This window comes from Somniosus microcephalus, chromosome 2 (genome assembly GCF_052327205.1).
Source record: "Somniosus microcephalus isolate GS21.2 chromosome 2, FLI_Smic_1.0, whole genome shotgun sequence".
Taxonomy (NCBI): domain Eukaryota; kingdom Metazoa; phylum Chordata; class Chondrichthyes; order Squaliformes; family Somniosidae; genus Somniosus; species Somniosus microcephalus.
In genome coordinates this window covers 140249351-140263514 of record NC_140988.1, presented here as the reverse complement: position 1 = coordinate 140263514, position 14164 = coordinate 140249351, and the positions used below count along the sequence as shown (strand labels likewise).

General features: G+C 44.5%; 1 protein-coding gene across 7 annotated transcripts in view; it reads right to left on the bottom strand.

Annotated features, from left to right (window-relative positions):
• Window positions 1-14164, bottom strand: part of prdm5 (PR domain containing 5) — a 473803-nt gene that overhangs the window by 377840 nt on the left and 81799 nt on the right. For all 7 annotated transcript variants that reach the window (XM_085963116.1, XM_085963128.1, XM_085963123.1 and 4 more), the window contains exon 4: window positions 3087-3258. In XM_085963116.1, coding sequence (XP_085819242.1) covers window positions 3087-3258 — 172 coding nt within the window. The remainder of the gene's footprint in view (window positions 1-3086; window positions 3259-14164) is intronic.

The following is a 14164-nucleotide window of genomic DNA, read 5'->3' as shown; positions in this document are numbered from 1 at the left end:
TGCGAGGCCCCTTGGGGAAGATTGATCATAATATGATAGCATTCTTCATTAAGATGGAGAGTGAAGTAGTTGGCTCAGAGACTAGGGTCCTGAATTTAAATAAAGGAAACTACGATGGTATGAGGCGCGAGTTGGCTAGGGTGGATAGGGGAATGTTACTTAAAGGGTTGACGCTGGATAGGCAATGGCAAACATTTAAAGATCGCATGGATGAACTACAGAATTTGTTCATCCCTGTTTGGCATAAAAATAAAACAAAAAAGGTGACTCAACCGTGGCTAACAAGGGAAATTAGGGATAGCATACGATCCAAGGAGAGGACATATAAATTGGCCAGAAAAAGCAGCAAACCTGAGGATTGGGAGCAGTTTAGGATTCAGCAAAGGAGGACAAAGTGATTAATTAAGAGGGGGAAAATAGAATATGAGAGTAAGCTTGCAGGGTACATAAAAACTGACTGTAAAAGCTTCTATAGATATGTGAAGAGAAAAAGATTGGTCAAGTCAAACTTAGGTCCCTTGCAGTCAGAATCAGGGGAATTTATAATGGGGAACAAAGAAATGGCAGACCAATTAAATACATACTTTGGTTCTGTCTTCACAAAGGAGGACACAAATAACCTCCCAGAGATGTCGGGGATCATAGGGTCTAATGAGAGGGAGGAATTGAATGAAATCAGTATTTGTAGGGAAATGGTGTTAGGGAAATTGACGGCATTGAAGGCCAATAAATTCCCAGGGCCTGATAATCTACATCCGAGGGTACTTAAGGAAGTGGCCCTAGAAATAGTAGATGCATTGCTGGTCATCTTCCAAAATTCTATAGACTCTGGGATAGTTCCCATGGATTGGAAGGTAGCTAATGTAACCCCACTATTTAAAAAAGCTGGTAGAGAGAAAATGGGGAATTATAGACCGGTAAGCCTGACATCGGTAGTGGGTAAAATGCTAGAGTCCATTATAAAAGATGTAATAGCAGAGCGCTTGTAAAACAGTGACAGGATTGGACAAAGTCAACATGGATTTACAAAAGGTAAATCATGTTTGACTAATCTACTGGAATTTGTTGAGAATGTAACTGGTAGAATAGATAAAGGAGAACCAATGGATGTGGTGTATTTGGACTTTTAGAAGGCTTTCGATAAGGTCCCGCATAAGAGATTGGCGTGCAATGTTAAAGCACATGGGATTGGGGGTAAGGTACTGATTTGGATAGAGAACTGGTTGGCAGACAGGAAGCAAAGAGTTGGAATAAACGAGTCTTTTTCCAAGTGGCAGGCAGTGACTGGTGGGGTACCGCAGGGATCGGTGCTAGGATCCCAGCTATTTACAATGTATATTAATGATCTAGACGAGGGAACTAGATGTAATATCTCCAAGTTTGCAGACGACACAAAGCTGGGTGGGCATGTGTGCTGTGAGGAGGATGCCGAGAAACTCCAGTATGATTTAGACAGTTTGGGTGATTGGGCAGATGCATGGCAGATGCAGTATAATATGGATAAATGCGAGGTTTTCCACGTTGGTGTCAAAAACAGGAAGACAGATTATTATCTGAATGGCAATAGATTGGGAAAAGGGGAAGTGCAATGAGACCTGGGTGTCCTTGTGCACCAGTTGCTGAAGGTAAGCATGCAGGTGCAGCAGGCGGTTAAGAAGGCAAATGGTATGTTGGCCTTCATAGCGAGAGGATTCGAGTACTGGAGCAAGGATTTCTTGATGCAGTTGTACAGGGCCTTGGTGAGACCACACCTTGAGTATTGTGTGCAGTTTTGGTCGCCTTATCTGAGGAAGGATGTTCTTGCCATGGAGGGAGTGCAGCGAAGATTCACCAGACTGATACCTGGGATGACAGGAATGACTAATGCGGAGAGATTGGGTCGATTAGGCTTATGTTCGCTAGAGTTTAGAAGAATGAGAGGGGATCTCATTGAAACTTATAAAATTCTAACAGGCTAGACAGACTAGATGCAGGATGGATGTTCCCGATGGCAGGGGAGTCCAGAACCAGGGGTCACAGTCTAAGGATAAGGGGTAAGCCATTTAGGACTGAGATGAGGAGGAATTTCTTCACCCAGAGAGTGGTGAACCTGTGGAATTCTCTACCACACAAGGCAGTTAAGGCCAACTTATTAAATATATTCAAGAAGGAGTTAGATATATTTCTTTAGGCTAAAGGGATCAAGGGATATGGGGAGAAAGCAGGAACAGGGTACTGAATTTGGATGATCAGCCATGATCTCATTAAATGGCAGGACAGGTTCGAGTGGCCGAACGGCCTACTCCTGCTACTGCTCCTATCTTCTATGTTTCTATGTAACTCAGGAGCCAGAAATTGGGATGGTACCCATCTCTACTCAGTTTACACCCCTTCTTCGATGCACTGGCAACTGCTGCTGGAGGGGACGTGGGCCCTTCTTTCACCCGCCCCGTCACCACCCCCCCCCACCCCCATCCCATTGTTGCTTCTGTGGGTGTGTTTGGGAGATCCTGCCAGATACACTGCCTATGCAACCAGCGGTATGCGCACTTGCAGGAAACAAGTGCATGTGCTACACAGAGCCATATTTCGGCCTCACTGTGCCATATTCTTTTGAATATGAGGCCTACCACAAAAAGGTAGCTGAGGAGTTCTTTATCCTCCTTTGAATCTTCGGCCAGGCAACCCTGCGGCTCTCCCCCTCAGCTACAGAACAGCAAGGTGCTGCTCTGAAAACCCAATGTAGAGGCACCTCATGTGTAAATGATCCCTTCCCCACAACTACATGGTGCTGCTGGAATTTCCATGCACAATTGTCTCAGAATTGGTTACACTTAACAAAGCATGTGGATAACCTATTTTAGCAGGTAGGCACAACGTAACAATCCCAAAACGTAATGCTCTCAGTTTCATGTTTTATACAATATGCTTCATGGAGCAAAGTAATTAATATTACCACTTTTCTTGTAATAATGATGCTAAATTGAATTAAGGTGTGTAACACCAGTGAAAACCAGAACTTATCTAACTCAGGAGGTTACTATGATGCATCAAGCACAGTGGGACATATTGCTGTTGATTTGTGCAATAAAGCTTATAACAAGTACCTTTGTCACCAGATGGCTGCATATCTTTGGAATTTTCTTCATCCTCTTTGCTGACTACTTCCTCCTCCTCTTCTTCCTCTATTTCTTCCATCTCACTATCTAGGTAACCAATCAGTAATTCGGTGTCTGTTTCAATGTCATCCACAGCCAAATAGAAGATATTTTCTCCTTCCTGAAAACAATGAGGAAAACAGTTGCATTGTTACTTTGGTTAGGTCTTGGTCAGAGATACTGCACATCACAACTGTTTGCCTTACGCACCAATCAAATCAGTTGAGCTGTCGGCAAAGAGAGCACAGCACTGGCTGAGGCTCACGTTTATTTGGGGGTGGGAAGGGGAAAAGAGGGTTACTGCACAACATTATCTGGTGACTAATTGTGACTTACATATTTAAACCATATCCAGGGCTCTGTTTTTGCCCAAAATTATTTGAAAGCATAACATACACAACTCAATAGCTTGATCAATATTACAGGAATAAATATTCGGGAATGGGTTATGTTTGGATTTTCAGCAACAGTTGTTCAAAGTAAGACTTTATGCAGAGAGTGATTACAGCTAATGGAAAGTACTTACTTCAAAGTACTTTTTATTTTTTAAAAAGGAATCAATTTTGTAAATGTTCCAGTCACAGGACTTCTTCATGTTCACAAACTTCAGCAGCTAAACAATGGAGCAAATAGGCTGAGGTGATGCTGCTCAAGGGGATCTCCTCAGAATGTGTCAGTGCAATCAGACTGTTCAGAGACATACAGCAGGCAATCTCAGTCTCCACCAAAGATTTTTTAAACATAGTAAAAGCTTGGACATTGATTTTTTTCCCCAAACATAGAGCACACTTTGGTCTCTAATCTTTAATCAAAATATAGTGTTGGGCACTGGATCACAAACATTTCTCCACAAGCAAGAGCTTGATGATAGATTAATTAATAGGACGAAAAAAAGAAAAAAAGGAAGACAGATTTGCATTTATATAGCGCCAAAGCACTTTACGGCCAAAGAAGTACTTTTTGGAATGTAGTCACTGTTGTAATGTAGAAAACGTGGTAGCCAATTTGTGCACAGCAAGCTCCCACAAACCACAATCTGGTAATGACCAAATAATCTGTTTTAGTGATGTTGATTGAGGGATAAATATTGGCCAAGACACCGGGGATAACTCCCATGCTCTTCTTCGAAATAGTGCCATAGAATCTTTTACGTCCACCCGAGAGAGCAGACGGGGCCTCGGTTTAACGTCTCATCCGAAAGACGGATAAGTACATATACAGCATTCCCTTTCTTCACACACCCTCCCTTCTCATTTCTAAATCACATGGAAGTTAATAGTATGAAGCACATCAAGTGAATGTCAGACATTTTGTAGCTCACTTCCCAGACTGTATTTGCCACACATTTTTAACTGGCAGATTATCGGATGGTCTAATAATCTAAATCTATTTGAAATGGACAGTCCAAGGTCATTCAAAAATGCAATCGTGCAGTGACTGAAGCTAAACCACAAGTCACTCAGTGAAATTTTTTATGCTAAACACGACAAGGTGGAATTTGAAATTTGCTACTATATCCAGTTCCCCCTCCCAAAAAAAAACTCAGGTTGCTTCCTCTAAAATTGTAGCGAAAGGAAGGATCAACTCTGCCAGTGCTGTAGTGTATATCCATCATAAATTCCACCCTTCACAAGTACAAACTGACATCACTGGATGCATTAAAGCTTACATTACTGGTTTTACTTCAAAAATATTAAAATATTTATTTAACAAAGCCAATGAAATATTAGAGGGCTCTATAATTGTCTTACTAAGAACACAATAACTTTCAGGATCTAAAGGATAATGAGGCAACAATGAAATGCCAGTAGAACATGGCTGCTGGTGCGATGTCTCTTTTGGGGATTCGTTCCATAAAATTGATATTGAACCATTTTGAAAACCGGAAAAATTAATGTAGAGGTAAATATACCAAAGTAGCAACAATGTGAAATTTATATCACTATAATACAGAAAGGAACTAAAATATGTATTTCTGACGCTGCAACGTTTTTCAAATAGGGAAAACAATTGCCATAATAAGCAACTACTGACTAAATTTAACAAATTATGTATATGTTCTTTATTGTGCTGGAAATCATATGGGTTTGCACCTGAGATTTTCCACAGAGTGAATCTGTGATCCCTTATCTGCTGTCAGGGGAGGCATGAATAGAGGTCAGACACTGTCAACAGGAGGAATGGAAAATCAGACAGGTCACTCTAATTTCAGTTCTAGCCATCTGCAGCAGTTCTTTAGTGCAGTGGATGTACTTGTAACGTCCGTGTGTAATTGAGACACGGGCTGCAGAAGTTGGTTATAACAGGTGTTTACTGAATGGAGACAAAACTGGAACTACTATACAAAGTTGCTATACAGGCTTATATACAGGGGTGGTCACTACTGGTACTGCAGTATACAGGGGCTGCAGAATATAGTTCCTTCTTCAAGGTACATACACTACATAGAAACATAGGAACATAGAAGATAGGAGCAGGAGTAGGCCATCCGGCCCTTTGAGCCTGCTCCGCCATTCAATGAGATCATGGCTGATCATCCAAATACCGTACCCTGTCCCTGCCTTCTCCCCAAATCCCTTGATCCCTTTAGCCTTAAGAAATACATCCAACTCTTTTTTGAATATATTTAATGAACTGGCCTCCACCGCCCTCTGTGGCAGAGAATTCCACAGGTTCACCACTCTCTGGGTGAAGAAATTCCTCCTCATTTCAGTCCTAAATGGCTTACCCCTTATCCTTAGACTATGACCCCTGGTTCTGGACTCCCCGGCCATCATAAACATCCTTCCTGCATCGAGTCTGTCCAGGCCTGACAGAATTTTATAAGTTTCGATGAGATCCCCTCTCAATCATCTAAACTCCAGTGAGTATAAGCCCAATCGACACAATCTCTCCTCATACGTCATTCCTGCCATCCCAAGTATCAGCCTGGTGAATCTTCGCTGCACTCCTTCCATGGCAAGAACGTCCTTCCTCAGGTAAGGTGACCAAAACTGCACACAATACTCAAGGTGCGGTCTCACCAAGGCCCTGTACAACTGTAGCAAGACATCCTTGTTCCTGTACTCGAACCCTCTTGCTACGAAGGCCAACATACCATTTGCCTTCTTAACCGCCTGCTGCACCTGCATGCTTACCTTCAGCGACTGGTGCACAAGAACACCCAGGTCTCTTTGCACTTCCCCTTCTCCCAATCTATTGCCATTCAAATAATAATCTGCCTTCCTGTTTTTGCCACCAAAGTGGATAGCCTCACATTTATCCACATTATAGTGCATTTGCCATGTTTCTGCCCAATCACCCAATCTGTCCAAATCGTACTGGAGTTTCACGACATCCTCCTCACAGCTTACCCTCCCACCCAGCTTTGTGTTGTCTGCAAATTTGGAGATATTACATCCAATTCCCTCGTCCAGATCATTAATATATATTGTGAACAGCTGGGGTCCTAGGACCGATCCTTGCGGTACCCCACTAGTCACTGCCTGCCACTCGGAAAACGACCCGTTTATTCCAACTCTTTGCTTTCTGTCCGCCAACCAGTTCTCTATCCAAGTCAATAGCTTGCCCCCAATCCCATGTGCCTTAATTTTGCACGCTAATCTCTTATGTGGGACCTTATGGAAAGCCTTCTGAAAGTCCAAATACACCACATCCACTGGTTCTCCCTTATCTATTTTACCAGTTACATCCTCAAAAAATTCCAGTAGATTAGTCAAGCATGATTTACCTTTGGTAAATCCATGTTGACTTTGTCCGATCCTGTCACTGCTTACCAAGTGCTCTGCTATTACATCTTTTATGATAGATTCTAGCATTTTCCCCACTACCGCTTTTTCTCGACCACCTTTTTTGAATAGTGGGGTAACATTAGCTACCCTCCAATCCATGGGTACTGTTCCAGAGTCTATCGAGTTCTGGAAGATGACCATCAATGCATCTACTATTTCTAGGTCCACTTCCTTAAGTACCCTGGGATGTAGATTATCAGGCCCTGGGGATTTATCGGCCTTTAGTCCCATCAATTTTCCTAACACAATTTCCCTACAAATACTGATTTCTTTCAGTTCCACCCTTTCATCAGGCCCTATGTTCCCCGGCATCTCTGGGAGGTTATTTGTGTCCTCCTTTGTGAAGACAGAACCAAAGTATGAATTTAGTTGGTCTGCCATTTCTTTGTTTCCCATTATAAATTCCCCTGATTCTGACTGTAAGGGACCTGCGCTTGACTTCACCAATCTTTTTCTCTTCACATATCTATAAAAGCTTTTACAGTCAGTTTTTATGCTCCCTGAAGGCTTACTCTCATATTCTATTTTCCCTTTCTTAATTAATCCCTTTGTCCTCCTTTGTTGAATCCTAAACTGCTCCCAATTCTCAGGATTATTGCTTTTTCTGGCCAATTTATATGTCCTCTCCTTGGATCTTATGCTATCCCTAATTTCCCTTGTTAGCCACGGTTGAGTCACCTTTTTTGTTTTATTTTTATGCCAAACTGGGATGAACAAATTCTGTAGCTCATCCATTCGGTCTTTGAATGTTTGCCATTGCCTATCCACCGTCAACCCTTTGAGTGCCATTCCCCAATCAATCCTACCCAACTCGCTCCTCAGACCATCGTAGTTTCCTTTATTTAAATTGAGGACCCTAATCTCTGAGTCAACGACTTCATTCTCCATCTTAATGAAGAATTCGATCATATTATGATCGCTCAGACCCAAGGGGCCTTGTACAACAAGATTGCTAATTAATCCTTTGTCGTTACATAATACCCAGTCTAAGATGGCCTGATTTCTGGTTGGTTCCTCGACATATTGGTCCAGGAAACCATCCCGTAAACACTCCAGGAATTCCTCCTCCACAGTATTGTTACTAATTTGGTTGGCCCAATCTATATGTAGATTAAAGTCACCCATGATGACTGCTGTGCCCTTATTGCACGCTTCTTTAATTTCCCTTTTAATGCCATCCCCAACCTCCGCCTTACTGTTGGGAGGTCTATATACCACTCCCACTAATTTTTTTTCCCCTTAGTATTTCTCAATTCTACCCATACAGATTCCACATCATCAGAGCTAATATCCTTCATTACAATTGTATTAATCCCTTCTTTAACCAGTAATGCTACCCCACCTCCCTTTCCTTTTTGCCTATCTTTCCTGAGTATCGAATACCCCTGGATGTTGAGTTCCCAGTCTTGGCCATCCTTGAGCCACGGTTCCGTAATCCCAACCAAATCATATTCGTTTACCTCTATTTGCGCAGCCAATTCGTCCACCTTATTACAAATGCTCCTCGCATTAAGACACAAAGCCTTCAGGCTTGCTTTTTTAACGCTCTTAGACCTATTAGAATTATTATTTACTGTGGCCACGTTTGATTTAAACCGTTGATTTCTCTGACTGCCACTTTTGCTTTTCTCCTTCCTATCTTTTGCTTTTATCCCTGTTTCCCTTTCCTCTGTCTCCCTGCTCAGGTTCCCAACCCCCTGCCATTTTAGTTTAAACCCCCCCCGAACAGTGCTAGCAAACCTCCCCGCAAGGATATTTGTCCCGCTCTGGTTCAGGTGCAACCCGTCCGACTTGTACAAGTCCCACCTTCTCCAGAAGCAGGCCCAGTGATCCAGGAAACTAAAGCCCTCCCTCCTGCACCAACTCTTTAGCCACGCATTCATCTGCTCTATCCTCCTATTCCTATACTCACTAGCACGTGGCACCGGGAGTAATCCAGAGATTAAAACCTTTGAGGTCCTGCTCTTTAATCTGCTACCTAGCTCCCTAAATTCTTGGTGCCGGACCTCATCCCTCTTCCCACCCATGTCATTGCTCCCAATGTGAACCACGACCTCTGACTGCTCACCCTCCCCCTTCAGAATGCCCTGCAGCCGTTCAGTGACATCCTTGACCCTGGCACCAGGGAGGCAACAAACCATCCTGGAGTCACATCTACGGCCACAGAAACGCCTATCTGTACCCCTTACGATAGAATCCCCTACCACTATTGCTCTCCCACTCTTTTTCCTCCCTTCCTGAGCAGCAGAAACACCCCTGGTGCCGGGAAGTTGGCTGCTGCTGCCTTCCTCTGGTAAGTCATCCCCCTCAACAGTATCCAAATCGGTATACCTGTTTGAGAGGGGGATGGCCACAGGGGTCCCCTGCACTACCTGCCTGCCTCTACTGCTCTGCCTGATGGTCACCCATTTCCCTTCTGCCTGTGCAGCCCTTACCTGCGGTGTGAACAACTCACTAAACGTGTTATCCACGAACCTCTCAGCATCGTGAATGCTCCAAAGCCCATCCATCCGCAGCTCCAGCGCCGCAATGCGGTCTGCTAATAGCCGCAGCTGGATGCATTTCTGGCACACGTGGTCATCAGGGTCACCGGCAGTGTCCCTGAATTCCCACATAGAGCAAGAGGAGCATAACATGGGGCTGGGCTCTCCTGGCATGACTTACCCTTTAATTAATTTTAATTAATTCACTATCACCAATTAAAGATAAACTCTAAGGCGCTTGTATTATTTACCAACAGTCCCTGCTACACAAGAAAAGACCTTAGCAACTATAAACTACAATTCCTCCCCTTTTAGCTAAACAGTACATAACATTCGATTAATAATTAAATAACATATTTACAATTACAGTTGCTATATACATTAGCTGAAGTTAATCAATTATAAATTCAGTCTTTGAGGAGGCTTCCTGATTCTGTCTGGATAACGCCTCTTTGGGGTATCAGGTTCTTCTGGCAAAGTTGATTCGGGATCAACGTCGTTGTTTGGTTCGTCTGCTTCCAATATCACCGATTCTGAGGTAGAAGCAATTGGTACTTCGGTTTCATCACCAGGTGTATAGGATCGTGGTGTAGATTTGATGTTTTCCAGTGACTCTAGAATCTGGTCAGCATGGCGTCTTACAATGCTCTCTCCAACATCCATGGTATACATTAGAGGTCCTTGCCGCGTGCAGATCGTTCCTGGCTGCCATTTCTCTGTGCGGTAGTCCCGGGCCAAAACTGGTTGACCTATCTTAAAACTCCTGGTTGGCCTTTCATTCATATTCTGAAACTGCCTGTTCTCCACATCTCTTCTGACGTTTGGCTTAACCAAATCCAAGCGGCATCGTAGTCTTCGACTGAAGAACATCATGGCTGGAGTTTGGTTGGTAACCGCATGTGTCGCATTCCGGTAGGCAAACAAGAAGTTATCCACCTTGTGTTGTAGGGATATGTCTTCATTACACATTGCCTTGATAGCCTTCTTGAATGTTTGAATGAACCTCTCAGCCAATCCATTCATGGCTGGATAATATGGGGCGGATGTGTAATGCTTAACACCATTGCTCTTTAAGAACCTCCGGAACACTTCAGACACAAACTGTGGTCCATTGTCGGAGCAAATCTGTTCAGGCAGCCCATTTCTGGCGAATATGGTTCGTAAGACTGTGATAGTTTTTTCTGTGGTGGTTGAGGACATTTTTATTACCTCTGGCCACTTTGAATGTGCATCCACCGCAATGAAAAACATCGAGTCCATAAATGGACCAGCAAAATCAATGTGTACCCTTTGCCATGGAGATGAGGGCCACTCCCATGGATGTAGAGGGGCTTGTGGTGGGGCGTTTTGGACCTTCTGGCATCCTGTACAGCTCTTGGTCATCTCTTCGATTTCTCTATCGATTCCCGGTCACCACACAAACGCTCTGGCTAAGTTCTTCATTTTTACCCCTCCCAGATGACCCTCATGAAGCTCATTGAGCACTCTATCCTTCAATTTGGGTGGAATTACTACTCTGGATCCACACATCAAGGTTCCTCAGCACACTGACAGCTGTTCTCTTCTCGGCGAGAATGCTGGCAACAGTGGTTCAGCATGTGCTGGCCATCCCTTCACCATTAAATCATAGACCCTGGAGAGTGTCGGGTCATTTTGTGTTTCCTTTTCTATGTTTGCATTCGTCACAAGTAGACATTCGACTATGGTCGAGTGGAATATCTCCACAGGATCCACTGCAGGTGCTTCTTCCACCGTCGGCAACGGTAGGCGTGACAATCCATCAGCATTCCCATGCTGTTTAGTTCCTTTGTACTCGATGTCATATTGGTGTGCCCCTAGGAAAAGGGACCACCTCTGTAGTCGTTGTGCTGTCATTATCGGGACGCCTTTCTTAAGGTTGAAAATGGAGACAAGAGGTTGATGATCAGTTAGTAGAGTCAATTTCTGTCCGTGCAGGTAGTGATTGAACTTCTTCACCCCCCCACACTAGGCTGAGGGCCTCTCTATCAATCTGGGCGTAGTTACGCTCGGCTGCAGTTAACGAGCGTGACGCAAAAGCTATCGGCCTCTCTGAACCATCAAGGGATTTATGTGACAGTACCGCTCCAACGCCGTAGGGAGACGCTTCACACGCCAGTCTTATTGGTAGTGATGGGTTGTAGTGAGCCAATACTTCTCTTGAAGTGATCAGGCCTTTACACTTCTGAAAGGCCCGCTTACATTCATCGCTCCATTTCCATGCTACTCCAGTTTGTTGCAGGGCGTTCAGTGGGTGCAGAATTGTGGACAAATTCCGCAAAAACTTATGGTAGTAATTCACCAATCCGAGGAATTACCTCAGTTGCGACACATTTTCAGGCGCTGGAGCCTTAACTACAGCTTCAATTTTGTCAAGGGACTTATGTAACCCCTCTTCATCAATCACGGGGCCACAATACGATATTTGTTTCTTAAAAAACTCGCACTTGGGGCGATTGGCTCGTAGCCCATGTTCTCTTAGTCTAGTGAGCACCTGCTCTAGGTTGGCAAGGTGTTCACTGTCATTTTCACCCGTCACTAGGATGTCGTCCAAGTAACACTGAGTCCCCGGAATCCCTTGCAGGACTTGTTCCATCGCTCTTTGCCATATAGCCGGAGCTGATGCAACTCCGAATACCAGTCGATTATACTGGTAAAGACCTTTGTGAGTGTTTATCGTGAGATATTTCCTAGAGGATTCTTCAACCTCCATCTGCAAATATGCTTGCGCTAGGTCAATTTTTGTAAAACGTTTCTCTCCAGATAGTGAGACGAAAATATCTTCTATCCTTGGAAGAGGATACTGTACTGTGTGAAGGACTGGGTTCACCGTCACCTTGAAGTCCCCACAGATGCGAACCTTCCTTGGCTCCTCAGACTTATTGTTTAACGTTTTCTTCATGACAGGAACGATGGGTGTCGCCCACTCGCTCCAGTCTACCTTAGTTAACACGCCTGCATTCTCCAGATTCTCCAGCTCTGCCTCGACGGCTGGGCGAATTGCATACGGTACCGGTCTTGCTTTGAAAAACTTGGGAATTGCATTCTCTTCTATTTTTATCGAGGCGGTTATGCCTTTAAGAGTTCCCAGTTCTTGTTGAAATACCTCTTTAGCGTTAGCCAAGATTTTTGACAATCGTCCAGGTGTGGCATCGTCATCCTTTTTACCAGCCACCGTCAGTGCCTGAATGGAGTGCCAGTCTAAACTTATCTTTCTGATCCATTCACGTCCCAATAACGGTGGTCCACCATCTTGCAGTATGTACAGATACAATTTCTGTATTTCCTTGCCGTTGTATTCGACAGGCACCCTTATTTTCCCTCTGGGGTATACTTTCTGCCCCGTATATGTCTTCAAGACAATGGATGTGTCTTTCAAGGGTATGTGTGAGAATAGCCGCTCGTAGTCATGACGGTCAGGGCTGATGCTGTATCCAATTCCATTTTGACTTGGGACCCTGCTATCGTGAGGGTGACCCAAATGGTTCGGTGATCCTCTTTTGTGATTACGTTGTGTAGTTTGAGACAGCTTAGTCTCTTGTTCCCGGATTCACTATCACTCTTCTGGTCTTCGGAACTACTGTCTGTCATCTTTTGTACTTTCCTGTACTTTTCCTTAGTAGTCTTTTTGTTGTCGTTAGTCTTCTTCCCGGACCTGCAAACTCGTGCAATGTGTCCCATCTTTCTGCATTGCCTGCATGTTTTGTCCTTGGACCAGCAGTCATAGTCATAGAGTCATAGAGTTTTACAGCACAGAAAGAGGCCCTTCGGCCCATCGTGTCTGCGCCGCCCAGTCCTTCTGGTCATGGGTTGTTCTGCCGTAGCGATAACATTTTTCAAATCCCGTGTCATTTCATGGGTGCCGTATTCCTGTGGCTTTTGCTGTATTTCCGCAGCTCCCCTTGCTGCTGCTTCGTACGATACTGCCACGCTGAAAGCCTTATCTAGCGTCAGCTCTTTCTCTGAGAGTAACCTCTTCTGGGTTCCTTCACTCAGGAGTCCACAGACAAATTTGTCCCGTAGGGTATCTGCCAGTCCTGCTCCGAACTGGCAGTGCTTTGATAGCTTGCGTAGTTCCGTAAGGTAATCAGCATTGCTCTCATCTTTATGCTGATTTCTCTTGTGGAATTTAAATCTTTCTGCTATCAGCAGCGGTGTAGGATTTAGGTGTTCCTGTAGGATATCAACAATTTCGTTAAAACTCTTCGCCATCGGTTTGACTGGAGTGATCAGGTTCCGCAATAGGCCATACGTTCTTGCGCCCATTAAGTTTAGTAGTACCGATGCCTTTTTCTCATCGGCTACTTCATTTGCCTTGTAATATACTTCGACTCTTTCCACATACGTGGTCCATTCTTCCATTGCATTATCGAAGGCAGTGATATAGCCAGTCTTCGGCATCTTGGAGATCTAAGATGGCGCCTCTCGCGCTTTGCCTTCTTCCCTGATTGAACAAAATGGCGCCTCCCACGCTTTGCCTTCTTCCCCGCTGGATTAAGATGGCGCCTCCCGCGCTTTCTGTCTTTTCCGCTGCTGCTAGCGCTGTTATGCCTTGATGGCGACGTCCTATGGTCTTCGCGCACTTCCCCCCCGCGCTGCTGCCAACGCCGCTCTCCGCGGTCCCCGTGGCAAACTGCAGCTCCTCGCGGCTTTCTGCGCTTCTAATTTATTTTATTCTAATTACTGTACCCGTCGTCAGAGCAGACCCTATGGGACACTTTCCTCCCTCTTCTCG